Genomic DNA, 14,846 nt, shown 5'->3' with positions numbered 1-14,846 from the left:
AACACAGGGACCAACATCTTGCTTCCCTTTCCAGACTGATAGGCCAGCTTATACTTCTCAAGTAACGCTTTTTCCAGAGGATCAGTGACATGTTGTACAAGCTGGGGATCAACCCATACACCTGAATCTGCATCATTCCAGTCTTTTAACAACATCCTTGCGGGTTCTCCGCCTCTCCTCGCATTAAACATTGTAAGCCTAGCTACGATGACATTGCGAAGCCTAACAAACATATGTGAATCAAATAATTGATAATCATCCTCACAAATACGGACCATCTCTTCAGTAATAAATTGCCGTAGCTTCTTTATATCATTCTCTAATGGCATCTCTTTGGGTTTTCTCAAATTTGTTCTCTTTGCTTCACATTGAACTCTGGCTGTAAAAAAAATACTATCCCAATTATAATCCAGGACAGCTTTGAACAAATCTATCTCTGCGGATTCTTCCATTTTGTTTTGCATTATATATTCCCCTTTTAAGAAATTAATTAACTTTTTCAATATAAATCCAATTGAAAGCTTCAAGCCTGCTTTCAATGTCCCATCCTCTTTCAAAGTCATTTCAGAAATGGTTTGCGATATTTCATTAAAGTTACAACGCTTCACCACGTCCTCTCCAGAGAAAGAAGGTTGATTTGTTCTCTTCCTAGTTTTTAAAATCAAATTTCCTAAGATGCGTAAATCACTCATTATAACTTTTCTCTCCTTCTTTGAACTTTTACTCCACAATTTTGTTCCTAACAATACTATAGCTTTGTCTGATCGACACAAATTTCCCACTTCATCATTCCGAAATTTGTCAAGAATATTCTCCTTTATTTCTTTACTTGCATTGGGAGCCACGGGATAAAATTTTACAACCCCAGTACACAGAGCATGCTCAGTACTACATTTCTTTTTGTGTTCATAAACCCTTCGTCCAGAGTAAAACCCCTTACAGCCAGCACACATAACAACTTCATGTGACCCTGTGCTCTCTCACGCATAACTATTGAATTGTTTCTAGTGTTTGAATAAAAAATGCCCTTTATCTTGAGATACTCCATTGTTCTATCCCTTTCCTTTACAGGCTGTTTCATGGCCTCTGTAACTTCTGTCTCATCTTTGTGTTTCCTCATCAAATGCCTTGAGAGTTTTGTTTGCAACTGTCCACAGTATGGACAGGGTCTCCTTGGCTTTTTGTATTTCTCTGGAAAAAAAGAAGAAAATAAAGCACATCATGCTATGAACTATGAAAATAAATCAATAGACAGATCGTATGCACATCAGCTACATGACAGCGATAGAGAGGAATAGCATTCCAAATATTTAAGGCCTGGACAAGTAACTGTCATAATTCCTTCTTGTTATATACTTTTCTACCATCTATTCCTTTGGAAGAGGTATGTTAGATTTGTGGAGACCTCTGCCACATAACAAATCCAGTGAAAAGACGCCATATTTTTGTTTTGAAATAGAAATAAATAGATCAATCCACCCACTTCACTGGGTTCAGGGTTCCCTCTTCATTATAATCAAAATATGAACATAAATCGGAATAGTAACACATTGAAGTCTCATCTGAATACATAGATTGTCCTTTGTTGTTTCAGCGAATAATCAGACAGAATGTCAAAAGAATTTTAGGTTTTTCCCCAACCACCCCTTGGAGGTATCAGTATCAGCGGAATGGTAAGCGTCATGTTTTTTACGTTGAGCAACAAAATTTACTCCAAATGCTTCACTCGACCCAGGCAGAAAAGCAATCAAGAATAGACCCAAGTCCTATCCAAAGACTAACATTTCATTTAAGTTTATTGTAGGCCCTTGGCCAATCGACAAAATTCAATTCACATAAATTATTTACAACAATCAGAAATTAATTATATCAATAATAGTAATAGAATGCAATGAAGGCAATATCATAATAATAATAATAATAATAATAATAATAATAATAATAATAATAATAACAGTAGCGGCAATAAGTAACAATTAATATAGTAACAAAAGTAATAATAGACTATAGTTCATAGTCATAACAATGACTTTCTTTGTCATTGAGGGAGTGAGAAAACATCACCGGCTGGCAGAACAAACAGCCGACATCAATCAAACGTCCTCCAGACCGGTTGAGCATCGGCTTCATTAATTCCTTAAAGACTTCCCCCCTACTGCCTGAACGATGCTGATGCCCAGACAACTTAATCCTGATTTATATTTTGTGGGAATGAAATATGACATGTATATGCCGGAAATATTTCAATAACAAACACACTGTTCAGATAGAAAATATTTGAGTCTTGCCTTTGTTAATTGACACAGGGAAGTTAGGAAAATAAATGCTAGTAAAAACGATCAGCAAGTTCGTGAACACTGCTTCTCAACTCGAACATATGTTTTCATCAAATCTACACACATCATGTTGTGAGCTGAATTTTAATGATCTCAGTTGTCATTGAAAGGAAACCCAAGAATTTTAGAATAAAGAAAAATATTGAACCTGGAAGTCAAAAGGGTTTGTAGCACAGCAGACATTATCAAAGTATAATTTTAGTACCGACAAATTAAAAAGAAAATGTGCTTTTCTTTAAATGCTCCCAATCATCATATACTGTTTAGGTTGCAAGATTAATAAAAATGTTATCTACTCTGATTCTCGTTAAGTTTCCAGCTGGTCTGTGAAAAAAAGCCTTAAGCATCATAGAAATACAAAGAAACAGTTTTAATATATAGATGGGTTGTAACAAAAAAAACCATTTTAACACTTACAATACAAGCAATTTAAGTCTATTACAGACAAAAAAACCCCCAATAAAATAAACATGAACATTTTTATGGCTGGTTTCACTGATATCACTCACACATTGGGGTTTCAGATTCTAAGATGTCCACCCTATCAAATTTGGATTTGTGCTTGTTATGTAAATGGTAGCGTATTTTGCGACGCAGCACTGCCAAAACAGAAAAAAATGCAATAACACAAATGCAGCACCATGGAGGGGGTGGAAGTTTTCTTTTAAAAGGAATGGGTAAATTAAAATTGATCCCACAAATATCAAAGGAGAAGAATGACAAAAAAATGACTCACCATTGCACGTAACACGTTGGTTTGCAAGTGTATAGCATTCGGGTTGAACCTGGGTCCCAGACTGGCAACGAGGTTCAGTCTGTGATAGTTGTGGATGAGGCTCTGACTGAGTTGGGGAATGAGCACTAGGTTCCAAAGACAATGATGTACTCAGCATTGGGTACCTCACAGAGTACGTAGAGGAATCAGACTCGGAGTCAGCAACAAAATCGGGACCCTGTATATTTTGTGGAAAAGATGACAGATCAATCAATTTATTCATGTTGACAATAAACATGAAGAGCCATTGTTTAATAATCCAACTAAACAATTAGCTGGTTAATAATGCAAGTATAATAAAAGAGAGTTGAGAAAGGCAGACATATTGTCTAAGTATTTAATATGTTCAACTGTGCTTGGATAAATATAGATACACCAACCAGGGTTTCAGTAAACCGTTTTTAACCAACTCTTTAAATCCTACACCAGGACCAACAACTACAAAACAATTTTTTATATCACTACGATTCTGGACATATAAACGGTTGTCATTGCAACAATATGAACTTCCTAACCTTGCAACTGCAATATAGTTAACAAAAAAAGTTGATAAACATTACGATGCAAGAGAATTTGGACAAAATGCGAGATCAAAAGTATAATCCCAACAGAAGCTATTTTAATTTTTCCTGGAAACGCATCATTTTCACATTTTGTCAAATAAAAAACAAACGACTTCAAATGTGAATGGCTCATCAATGAATATCACTTCAAAATATAACGAGGAAGGTTTAAAATAGTGTTATTGTTGGCGAAGTCCACTGCAAAGAAAAATTTTTAACAACAAAAAACTAGGAGATCTCACTGGTGTAAAACAGTGTTGTCCTTGTCCTGAAATATTGTATTGCGCCTAACAGACTGCAGGTCTCATCTTTTGTGGCAAATGTGTTTTGTCCACCACAAAATATGGTGATGTGAAGCATTTTGAGCATAGTGCCAACTGTGGATAAACGCTATACAAATGTTATGATTTTATTTTAATGTACATACTTACCACAAATGAATCATGTGATATGGAACTTTGTTCTGCATCACTTTCAGGCTCTGAGTTGGAGTCTATATAGAAAATAAAAACAACAAAAAAAAGCTGAAGACTATCATGTGCAAGTTTTTTTCTAAACTCTTAAACAAAAAATCATGCCATCTTGTGCTGTAAAAGGATTTTTTAAAAATTATTTACCTTATGACTATTGTCCTTTGGAAAAAAAAGAAAATTAAGTCCGAAACCTTCTGGCTATTTTCTTTTAAATTTCAAGAACGTCAGAGTTGGCAAGGGAGGACGGAAATATAATTTCAGAAACCAATCTGTCTATAATCATATCCATATGATAGTTTTTCGTTCAAGATTCAGGTACAGTCCACTTAGGATAATCGCAATACCTTGGGATCATCGAAAATGTTGGGATTAACCGAGATTCAGTTTCCTGTCCACTATTTCAACATTTTACACATTTATTGTCAACTCAAACCAGTCAATAATATTCTTAGTCCACCACATACAGAGCAATTTGATTGAAACAAAAACCATATGGCAGCCCCGTGTAGATTTGTCAACCAAAAGCAGCTATGAAGCAAGCCGATATCTTATTCAGATTGGAAGAAGTTTCAATCTTTTTTCTCAACAATTCAACATTTGTCAGAGTTAAAGAGATTAGCCTTAATGAGAGACAATAAGCTCTCACCAAACTCGTTGGTCACAATGCACAGTTGTTAATCCTAAAACAAAGGATATCGCTCAGTCTCTCTTTATAACTGTCATTTATAACCTGTTGTCAAGATTATGACCAGCCCCACCCCTCATCTATTTAATGGCCACCGATGACGTCACAAACCCATACTGCAGAGCCCCGCCCTCTTTCGACTCTAACAGAGTGGTGACACACTACTGTAGCATTAAATCCTGCTCACTCTCGATTCTTCAACCTGTCACGATTTCATCCATGATGAAATTTAATCATGATATACTGTTTGATTTCTTGAATTTACCACTTTTTAAAAAACCGAAGTTTGTTGCAATTAACCAGTGACTTTTATATAGAATTATTTCCATTGCTTAGGAAATATTGTGATTAACCGAAAGTTGCGATTAAACGAGTTGCAATTATCCGGAGTGGACTGTAATAGTATTACACATCATGACTCAAAAAAAAAAAAAAAAAAGCAAACTATGTGTACCTAAATGTTATTCATTTCCTCATCAAATTACATTCTTACCATTAACATCATAGATCACATCAAAAGGGTTGTCTGGATTGACAGCAAGACATTTTTCAGGATTTTTAAAGCTCAAATCTCTCTGATCTGAAGTTACAAAAGAAATAGCATATTCTCAACATTAAACTATGATTTTGTGATATGGCATACTGTATGCATAAAGCAAGATGCAAAGACAGGTTTAAGTTTAAATTATTTTATATTCTTTTCAAAAATCCATTCTAGTTTTGCCAAAATAAAATAAACACGAGAAGTGTTGAGTTGGATAGCGCTAAAACTAAAAGTAGTAGTGGTAGTAGTAGTAGTAGTAGTAAACGACAGATCTTACTCACTAGTGTGAATCTACAGTCTACAGAAGTTCCCGAATTATCTGACTCCACTTCCAAATGACTGACTGACAAGTGACAATCATCAATCGGTGTGTGTGTGATTAGGTACTTTGGTAAACGTCCATTTGGCCCTCCAGCAGGGAGCCGATAAATGGCCTAGTGGCTGTGACCCGATTTTTTGGACTTTTGAGTGATGGGTCTCAGAAAAAGTTCCATAGATTTTTTGTTTATGGATGGATTTTAATGATTTATGTCTTATTTTCTTCAGGAGAAATTACTCTATCGTTTGGTGTAGTTTATTTTAAAATCAATGACAATTTAGTATAACTTTTGATTATGGATAAAATAGGGTATAATTTAGCTTTGGATAATTAAAAGATTAGAACTTGGTAAATCAAAATTTCATGCTGGCACGTTTATTTAACATCTTAACTTTTTTATAAAATTAAATTCAGGGCAAAGTTGTATACCGCATCCATGAAATTCGTTCCAGTAAAATCCTTACTCAAATCTTAGCGGTCATTTTAGACCAGTTTTGAAATCCAAATGGCGGTTACTACCGGAAATGCAACAATTTTCAGGTCACAAAGTCCGTCAGTAAATAACAAAGGCAAATAGAAGACCATTTGTCAGCCTTTAAACTAACACAACTTTTTTTCTGCTTATCTGATTTTCACAATTTTGGTATCATTAGAATCGTGTTGAAAAGCACTTTAAAATGATATAGGTTTCATTGAGCTCAATCCAATTTGAATTTTTTACCAAAGTACCTAGTGTGATGTCTACCCTATTGAAAATCTTAAATCAACAGTGATGTAATAAGAATGGCCAATAACTTACCATTTAAATTATCTCGGTGTCTCTTCAATGATGCCTCCAGCATCAATTTACCCCACGATGCCATAGACGTCTAGTTTGGAACTCAGCAAGTGACGAAAAAATACTTGCGGCTATAGAGAGGACGTCCGTCGGCCACTCTCTTCGCAAGTCAGTAGTCAGTGGTTATCAGATAATCCTTGGTTCTTGAAAAATATAGAAACACAGCGGTTCATTTAAAAAGACTCTTTTGTAGATCAAGATATAATGTTAGGTATTGCACTTTAAAATCTCTTCAGACATAGAACGGGTCAACTTGACGTCTAGACCAAATCATTTCGAAGATCGATATGGCAACAGCAACGCCTGGAATGGAGGATTTAAATGCGGCATCTGACGATTCTACTGCTATGACAGAAGATGCTCCATTTCATGACGTCGAGATGGCTTCAACTGGCATCAGGCATCAACATGCTACTCAATAATGGGTTTGATGAAGCGTTTGACTAAGAATTAAAGGCCTAGCTGATAACTGATAACCACCTACTACTGACTTGCGAAGTGAGTAAGTGAGTGCCGAGTGCCTCTTTATGCGCGAAATTGACTAAACATACGTTTCACGAAAAAAAGAGTTACTATGTTTGCTTGTCTCTTGTCACCAAGATAAGAATCCGGACCAAGATTCGATAAATCTGTTTCTAAAAATAGATTATAATTCGTATATCTTGTTCATTCCTCAGTTCATCAACTTTCACACAATTTTATATTAGGTTTTCATTACTATAAAAATCCATATAATGCTCTAGAATTTTAGAGAAAATTTCGGAAAGATATAGTGCCTCACTATTGAAATATATCGATGAAAACACTGGTACCCCTATTGTACTTTTTTCAGGCGGTCACCTTATTGACCAACGTGAAAATTTAGGCATAACTCTTCTTACTGTGGTGTTTAACAAATAACTTCAATACTATGATTTACAATTATATATCCTTGACGGTTGGGTTGACAACCTTAAAGTAAAATCAGAAAAGTGAATGTGCTAGAGGTCAAATCAATAGGGGGACCGGATTTTGGTCTCCCTATTGGTAAAGTACTGTAAAATGAACTAATAGGGGTACCAAAAGTCTCCCTATCCGGTATTAATACATATATATATATATATATATATATTTTTTTATTTTTTTTAAATTATTATTATTATTATTATTATTATTATTATTATTATTATTATTATTATTATTATTATTATTAATATTATTATTATTAATTTTATTTTTTTTTTAAATTTTAATTTTAATTTTTTTTTAATTAAAAAAAAGATTATTTATACATATATATATATATATATATATTTTTAATTACTATTTTTTTTAAACGTTAAAAAAAAATAAAAACATAGAAATGTTGCAAAAACTTTCCAAGATGTAATATTTTAACTAATCTTACCAGGTACCGAACAATGAACTTACTTCATTGTTGTTAAGCCTTTTACTTTTGCACAAAGAGATTCAGCTTTAAAATAGAGATTTTATATAGAGCAATATCCACCAAACGTGCTCAAAACGCTCTACAAATGGTCCCTGGTCAACATCAACACTTTTTTAACATGTAGGGATGTGATCATGACGCCTGGTAGGCGATATTACAATTTTTTCGGACAGAGACAACGCTGTTACCGGCCAGGTACTCGTTTTACACCTGAGTACGGTAAGAGAATGTGAGTAAAAAGTCTTTTCCAAGGACTCAACTATGCGCCGAGCGAGGCTCGAAACCAGGACCTTCCGATCCGAAAGCGAGTGAAGACCACATATATTATTAATTATTAATATTATTAAATTAATAAATAATCATAATCCGCACAAAGAACCCTGGCCCTGAGACAAACACTGCATATATTTTCAATAAAGTTAACGACTTATAGCCAGACTTTTCCTCTATTCATTATAACACTAAAACGATATTCAAAGTAAGATGAGTTTGAAAATTGAAACAAACAGAGGTCAAACTCTCTTTTGACTATTAACAAGACCAGACCATCACGAATCACAACAACGTCACCAGTCACAGACGAGACAGCAGTTGATGAAATGCAAAAGACTCATCGGTTACCTGATCGATACCGAGGAGCTCATAAAAATTTTGATTGACTTCTTCTACAAGATCAAACAATTCAAGATCATCATTGTCCCAACATGTCACAGAAGGAAAAAATGAGAAATATAATGAAATAAGCACTAAGGCAGGTATACAACTGAGTGCAGCCATTTTTCGCTATATGAGGAGAAGTCATTATCGTCTTCAAATATGTAATAATTTTCAGTCATAAGTTTGCCAAATTATCGTCTAAATGCTGATACTTTATAATTGTTATTAATAATAAATTATTATTCTACCAAGAATAATGAGTAACTAATGACTAAATTGTTTTGAATTAAGTAAACATACAAGCCGAATAAAGTATCCCTAAAAGAAAATAGTAAGGGAGACGACTCGCAAAAATTATATGGACCAAATTACATCGTGTAATCAAGTTGCCAGAGAAGCTTCTCTCTCGTCGACGTTATAATAATAATAATAATAATAATAATAATAATAATAATAATAATAATAATAATAATAATAATAATAATAATAATAATAATAATAATAATAATGATGATGATGATGATGATGATGATGATACTACTGCTACTACTACTACTACTACTACTACTACTACTACTACTATTACTACTACTACTACTACTACTACTACTACTACTACTACTACTACTACTACTACTACTACTACTACTACTACAATAATAATATAATAATAATAATAATAATATAATAATAATAATAATAATAATAATAATAATAATAATAATAATAATAATAATAATAATGATGATGATAATAATAATAATAATAATAATAATAATAATAATAATAATAATAATAATAATAATGATAATAATAATAATAATAATAATGAAGATGATGATGATAATAATAATAATGATAATGATAATAATAATAATAATAATAATAATAATAATAATAATAATAATAATAATAATAATAATAATAATAATAATAATAATAATAATAATAATAATAATAATGATAATAATAATAATAGTAATAATAAGACCATTGGTTTCTTCAGCGCCAACCATACAGATACAGATACAGATACAGATACAGAATAATAATAATAATAATAATAATAATAATAATAATAATAATAATAATAATAATAATAATAATAATAATAATAATTGAATAAAAGGGGACTGAGTCAGGGCACACACAGCCTTGGACTGAGTCGGTGCATTCATTTGGGAGTGGGGTAGCCGATAGCAGCGCTCGTTTCTTGAGTTTTGTTGGTGGTGTTGATGTGTATAGTCTTTAAGAGGGACTTAAGTGAGAACTAATTACCGATCTGGCAGTCTAAAAATAATGACAATGAGACTCAACTTCATTCATAATTTTATTGTTTCCATTCTGTAACTGAGGACGCGCCCCCCTCAGTTACCGCATTTGATCTTATGACCTCTGATCCCGAAAGGTAAACACTCGTTTGTGACCTTTTGTTGTCGCATTTGTATAAACTCCTAACTAAACACTTTATTAACAAATGATAACTTTTCGATAAAGAAAATAATGTGGTCTTTCACTTTTGACCATCAATTTAAATAATTTATATATATTTTTGTTAGGTGTTTATAATTTTGCCTAATGAAATTTGAAAAAGCACGACTTATTTTTGCCCGTGACTGTCATATGCATGGCGATTTGTGTCGTCTGTTGATGTCGACCTGTGTCACAGAATAATCTACCTTTGAGTGTGAAGTGAAGACGAAAAAGTGTCTGAATATTCATCACTAATTTGCTGAAAGTTGATTGTGGTTTTATTTTCTGATAGGAAAGAAGCAATATAATATACGTAATCGAATTCATTCTCAAAGTATACTTTTATTATTTATCATTACTCGAGTCACCTGCGATTTACCTGTCCTGTCAACAATTGTCAAATTCACTGTTGTCGTTTTAGGCCAGGAGAGTCCAGTTTAAGACTGCGACTGTGGTGTTCCTAATTTCATGGTCAGCACGCTTGACCCACTGAATGGTGAGTTAAAAATTTTTTTTTTACAATTAAATTTTATATTCTGATGCATAATATTAAATAATTTATTTTTATTTTTGAAGTGATGGATCGTGATCCGATCAAAGTGAACATTGATTGTTGATTCCCTACCTTACATTAGAGTCTACACTTCCCTACGCTAGAGAGTGAGAATGGTCAACAAAGTCATTCATAGAATTTATTTAATATTATGATTTAGGGGATGAAGTTTAGCAATAATTTGAGCTTTGCCATCAAGAATTGATTAAACAAGAATATTTTTTAAAAACGGCATTTGCTTCTTTTTGTAAAGATATTTAATTATGATTAATACGATTATCATTTAGATAGGGCTCTTCCAAAGTGAAGAAAAAAATAGAAATGGGATGGTTTAGGTAGAATTACTAGATATTCACTAACATTTTTTATCCAATCATGATCAGGCCATCTAGTTAACTTTTTTCCTTTCTGCGTCAAATTATTTTTCTTCTACTGTCCATACAATTACATCCATTCAGACTAAAAGAGAAGTTTTTTATTTGTCTGAAATTGAAATTTTACTCGTACTTGACCTGACCTTAGGGTTAAACTGGCTTCAAGTGAGCAATCCCTCTAGAATATATAGATTGGTGTGGTAGGAAATACCATCTAATATTATTCCTATATTAGACACACACTAAGAAGCATACCTCTTTGTCAAGTTATTTTTATTCCACTTATGTTCATTCAATCATTCAGAATTAAAGAAAAAGATCTTTATTTGTCCAAAAATGAAATTTTACTCGCGCTTGACCTAACCTTAGAGTTAAACTGGCTAAGTGAACAATCCCTCTAGAATGGATAGAACAGTGTTGGAAGGAAATATCATATAATATTATTCCTATTAAAAGCACACTTTTAAGCATACCTCCGCGTCAAATTATTTTTTTCCCCTTATGTTCATCCATCCATTCAGAATTTTTATTCCGCTTATGCTCATACAATCATTCAGAATTAAAGAAAGGATCTTTATTTGTCCAAAAATGAAATTTTACTCGTAGTTGACCCGACCTAAGGGTTAAACTGGCTTCGAGTGAACAATCCCTCTAGAATATATAGAGGTGTTGGTAGGAAATACCACATGATTATAATATTATTCCTGTGAGATGCACAATAATAAGCATACCCCCCCCCCCCCCCCCCCCCCCCCATAGTTTTGGGTACATTCATCATGTTTATGTCATTTTGATCCGGGCACAAATAACATCATGATAATTAGGTTAATTCTTTAGCTGATACCAAGTCAGCAGACTTTTTTGTTTGTTGCTTTAACAACAGGGTAATCCTTAGGGAAAGATTTTGTTCTATTTACAGTGAGGGTTGGTAAGGTGAAGACCTTTTGTTAGTTTCAGTTTATAGTTCATATTTGCTATGTGTGTGTAATGAATAAACGCACACCTTTGAGTTAATTTTCTAGTGCACGGTCTGTTTGATAGAGACAATATGTAAGCCTACTCCATATTTCAGTAAGAGTCAGGGTCTTCTTACGATTCTGCCGAAAAAAAAAAAAAAGTATTTAAGATCTTTAGTCCCAGGTTTGAGAGTTTTGTAAGATATAGTCATTTTCATCGATCAATATTTGAAGGACAAGTTGCCCAGAAATTCACTGTTCACTCGTAGGTGTAGTGATTTCAGTGGAAAACTCTGAATTATCTCACTTTTGTAAATAGATTATCCTCACAAAATTAACTATTTGTGTTTGAACCAAAATATCAATACTGTACTAATTATTACATTCTCTTTTTGACTGTTTTGAGCCTTGAAGTTGACAAAAACTTGCGATTTTGGTACACATCGCATTACACTGTGCGTTATTGTTTGAAAAATTATAGTACCAGGCCCATATTTTTTGCTATATTATGTTGGACCATATGTTATTTATTGAGATACAATTCATCAATGACCAAAAATGAAACATTAAGGTCATGAAAAAAAATATTTAAAAAATTCATTTCTTTGCCGAACAGCACGAGGGGCCATATTCAAGGGCAGATAACTCCAATAGTTGGTACATATTTTCTTTTTCCTTCAAATAATTGTAATCTATGATAAAAGTTGTACAGGATTACCAAATTTGAGAGAGTTATATCCTCTCAATAATGGACCCAAGAGCAAATTTGATCTTGAGACGTTTTGAGACTAAATTTCGAAAAAATTGGAAAAAAAAATCAAATATCCATGTTCTGAACTGAAAATTTGGTTTTCTTCATGTCTCATAAGTTTCTTCAATTGAGCCAAGTTTGAGGAAAATCAAAAGGGGTGTGGTTCCCAATTTCCGAAAATTTGGTCCACTTGACAAATTCACACCGGTGTGTTTGACTATTGAATTCTCTGTTTGTACTGCTGAGCTCCTATTTTACTCCAACCTTACCCAAAAATATGTTATGCCAATTCATACAAATTCAATTGACAATAGCTGCACACAAAGAAAATGTTGCACATTTGATTAATGGTTATGATTGTTGGTTATTGTTTTATTATCAAGTTGCTTGAAGAGACTTAATGTAAGACATACTATTTTTAAACATTTAAAAGTAGTCTCATTGGTACAATTTAAAAATGTCAATTAGATGGTTTAGAGGTAATAGACTTTCACTCTGTTTTGATTTGTCTTTTAACTCAACAATTCATTACTGTACTGTAATGAATATGCATGTGCTTTGTGGTCTTGTGGTATGACACTGGCCTTCGAGTCCCTGATGCAAAATTGAGTCCTTGTAAAATGCTCTTTATTCATCTTCTCTCACTGCACTCTCACTATAAATTGATGTCTCTGTTGAAAAAAAACAACAAAATGTAATGGCACCTTACAGGCATTATGTTAAATGTTGCTGTTGGCTTAGAACCCCTTGTAAAGTGCTTTGAGTTCATTGGGGGGATATATAGCGCAATATAAAATCTTGAGTAGAAAACAAACATGACTGCACTGCTGGGGTTATGATGGTGTTTATGATGGGCAGAGGATTATTCTCACATTTAACTCAAAATGTTTTGTTTTCTTGATACCACCATCCATCCAACAATGATTGGGTAGCTTGGTCCATTGAACCTGATGGAAAGTACTTTGTGATAGACTTGTGCCAGGTCTGAAGGTTAACAAGCAATTGTCACTGGCCACTGAATATTATAGAAGCAAGAATCAATTCTGGCTCCATGATGAGACCTTAAAAGATTTAATTTTTTGAATGGCTGATGCATATATTATGTACAAAAGTCAACATTTTAGTTAAAATCTCAGTAATCAGCATTATATTTTCATTTTCATTAAACACACGGGTCTAAGCATTTATTTTTAATGGTGTTCAGTTCCATTCCTGAAAAAAAAAAAGAATCCTGAAGAGTGAAAAAATAAGAAGATTGGGGGCATAATGATAAAGTATATGAAATAGCAAAAGAATTTGAATAATGATTTGTATAAGGTATCTCAGTAATGGTAATCAAGTTTGAAATGTAACATACCTTTGTATTGCTAATAATGTTGTTTGAGAATGCTTGGGAGTTCACGGTAGTTAGGACAAATATGTCTCAACGCTGTATTGTGTTGGGATGAACTAAGAGAGAGAAATTGGTAACAAGTATTAAACTTTTGTATGATATTGTGGAGAATGGATACAATGACAGTGTTATAACAGTGCGAAAAGATAATAATAATGATAATGATAATAGCTGCTTGTAGGAAAAGGATATTTGATCTAAGGCATGTTTAAAATGAAATCAAAATATTTTATAGGAAAACCATCTTGATTAATTGTTGTTTTTATAATTTGGGTTATTCTTAGATATTTGACTTTCTTACAACTTCAGTTGTTTTCTTAATATTTGCAGTAAGAGCTAACCAATAGCTTCTGTCTCGTGTTATGCCTCTCAGAATATCCAGGCCAGTTTGGGATCGAGGTGTTGTGTTGTTTTTTGTCACTTCAAAGTATTTTTGAGGGATACTGGTATGGAAGGTGTTGGTCTTCCCCTGCTCTGTTTTTCATTATCAGTAAAGTTATCAATTCAATTAATCCTCAAGCAAAGTGGAAGTCATACCTAAGCTTACAATGGACCAACACATCATGTCAGATGATGGGTCTGCATATTGCTGGTATTACAATACAACACAGTTGTTTGAGTCCAGCCATATTTGACATTCGCAAAATAAATACAAGCAAAAGTATTGACGATATCCTGTTCGGTAGGATCAAATGAGGAAATCACTAACAGTTTCGGATGACCAGGA

General features: G+C 33.1%; 2 protein-coding genes across 5 annotated transcripts in view; one reads left to right on the top strand and one right to left on the bottom strand.

Moving 5' to 3' along the window:
• LOC144965945 (dnaJ homolog subfamily C member 1-like) overlaps window positions 1–8,762 on the bottom strand; it is a 37,898-nt gene extending 29,136 nt beyond the window's left edge. For both annotated transcript variants that reach the window (XR_013644128.1, XM_078901829.1), the window contains exon 1: window positions 8,584–8,762. Coding sequence is in view for 1 of the 2 variants with exons in the window: in XM_078901829.1 (XP_078757955.1) it covers window positions 8,584–8,739 (156 nt within the window). In the remaining variant the exon portion in view is untranslated. The remainder of the gene's footprint in view (window positions 1–8,583) is intronic.
• A 1,475-nt stretch (window positions 8,763–10,237) lies between these two features.
• Window positions 10,238–14,846, top strand: part of LOC144965943 (vitamin D3 receptor-like) — a 334,906-nt gene continuing 330,297 nt past the window's right edge. For 2 of the 3 annotated variants that reach the window (XM_078901821.1, XM_078901824.1), the window contains exon 1: window positions 10,241–10,588. The gene's annotated coding sequence lies outside the window, so the exon portion shown is untranslated. Of the gene's footprint in view, window positions 10,589–14,846 lie in introns of all 3 variants that reach the window. The other variant, XM_078901828.1, reaches the window with a different exon arrangement.

The sequence above is a fragment of the Berghia stephanieae genome, chromosome 2, assembly GCF_034508935.2.
Source record: "Berghia stephanieae isolate SIO BIC M18660-M18661 chromosome 2, UCSD_Bste_1.3, whole genome shotgun sequence".
Taxonomy (NCBI): domain Eukaryota; kingdom Metazoa; phylum Mollusca; class Gastropoda; order Nudibranchia; family Aeolidiidae; genus Berghia; species Berghia stephanieae.
The sequence above is the reverse complement of the archived record's forward strand: the minus strand, read 5'-3'. Positions and strand labels throughout refer to the sequence as shown.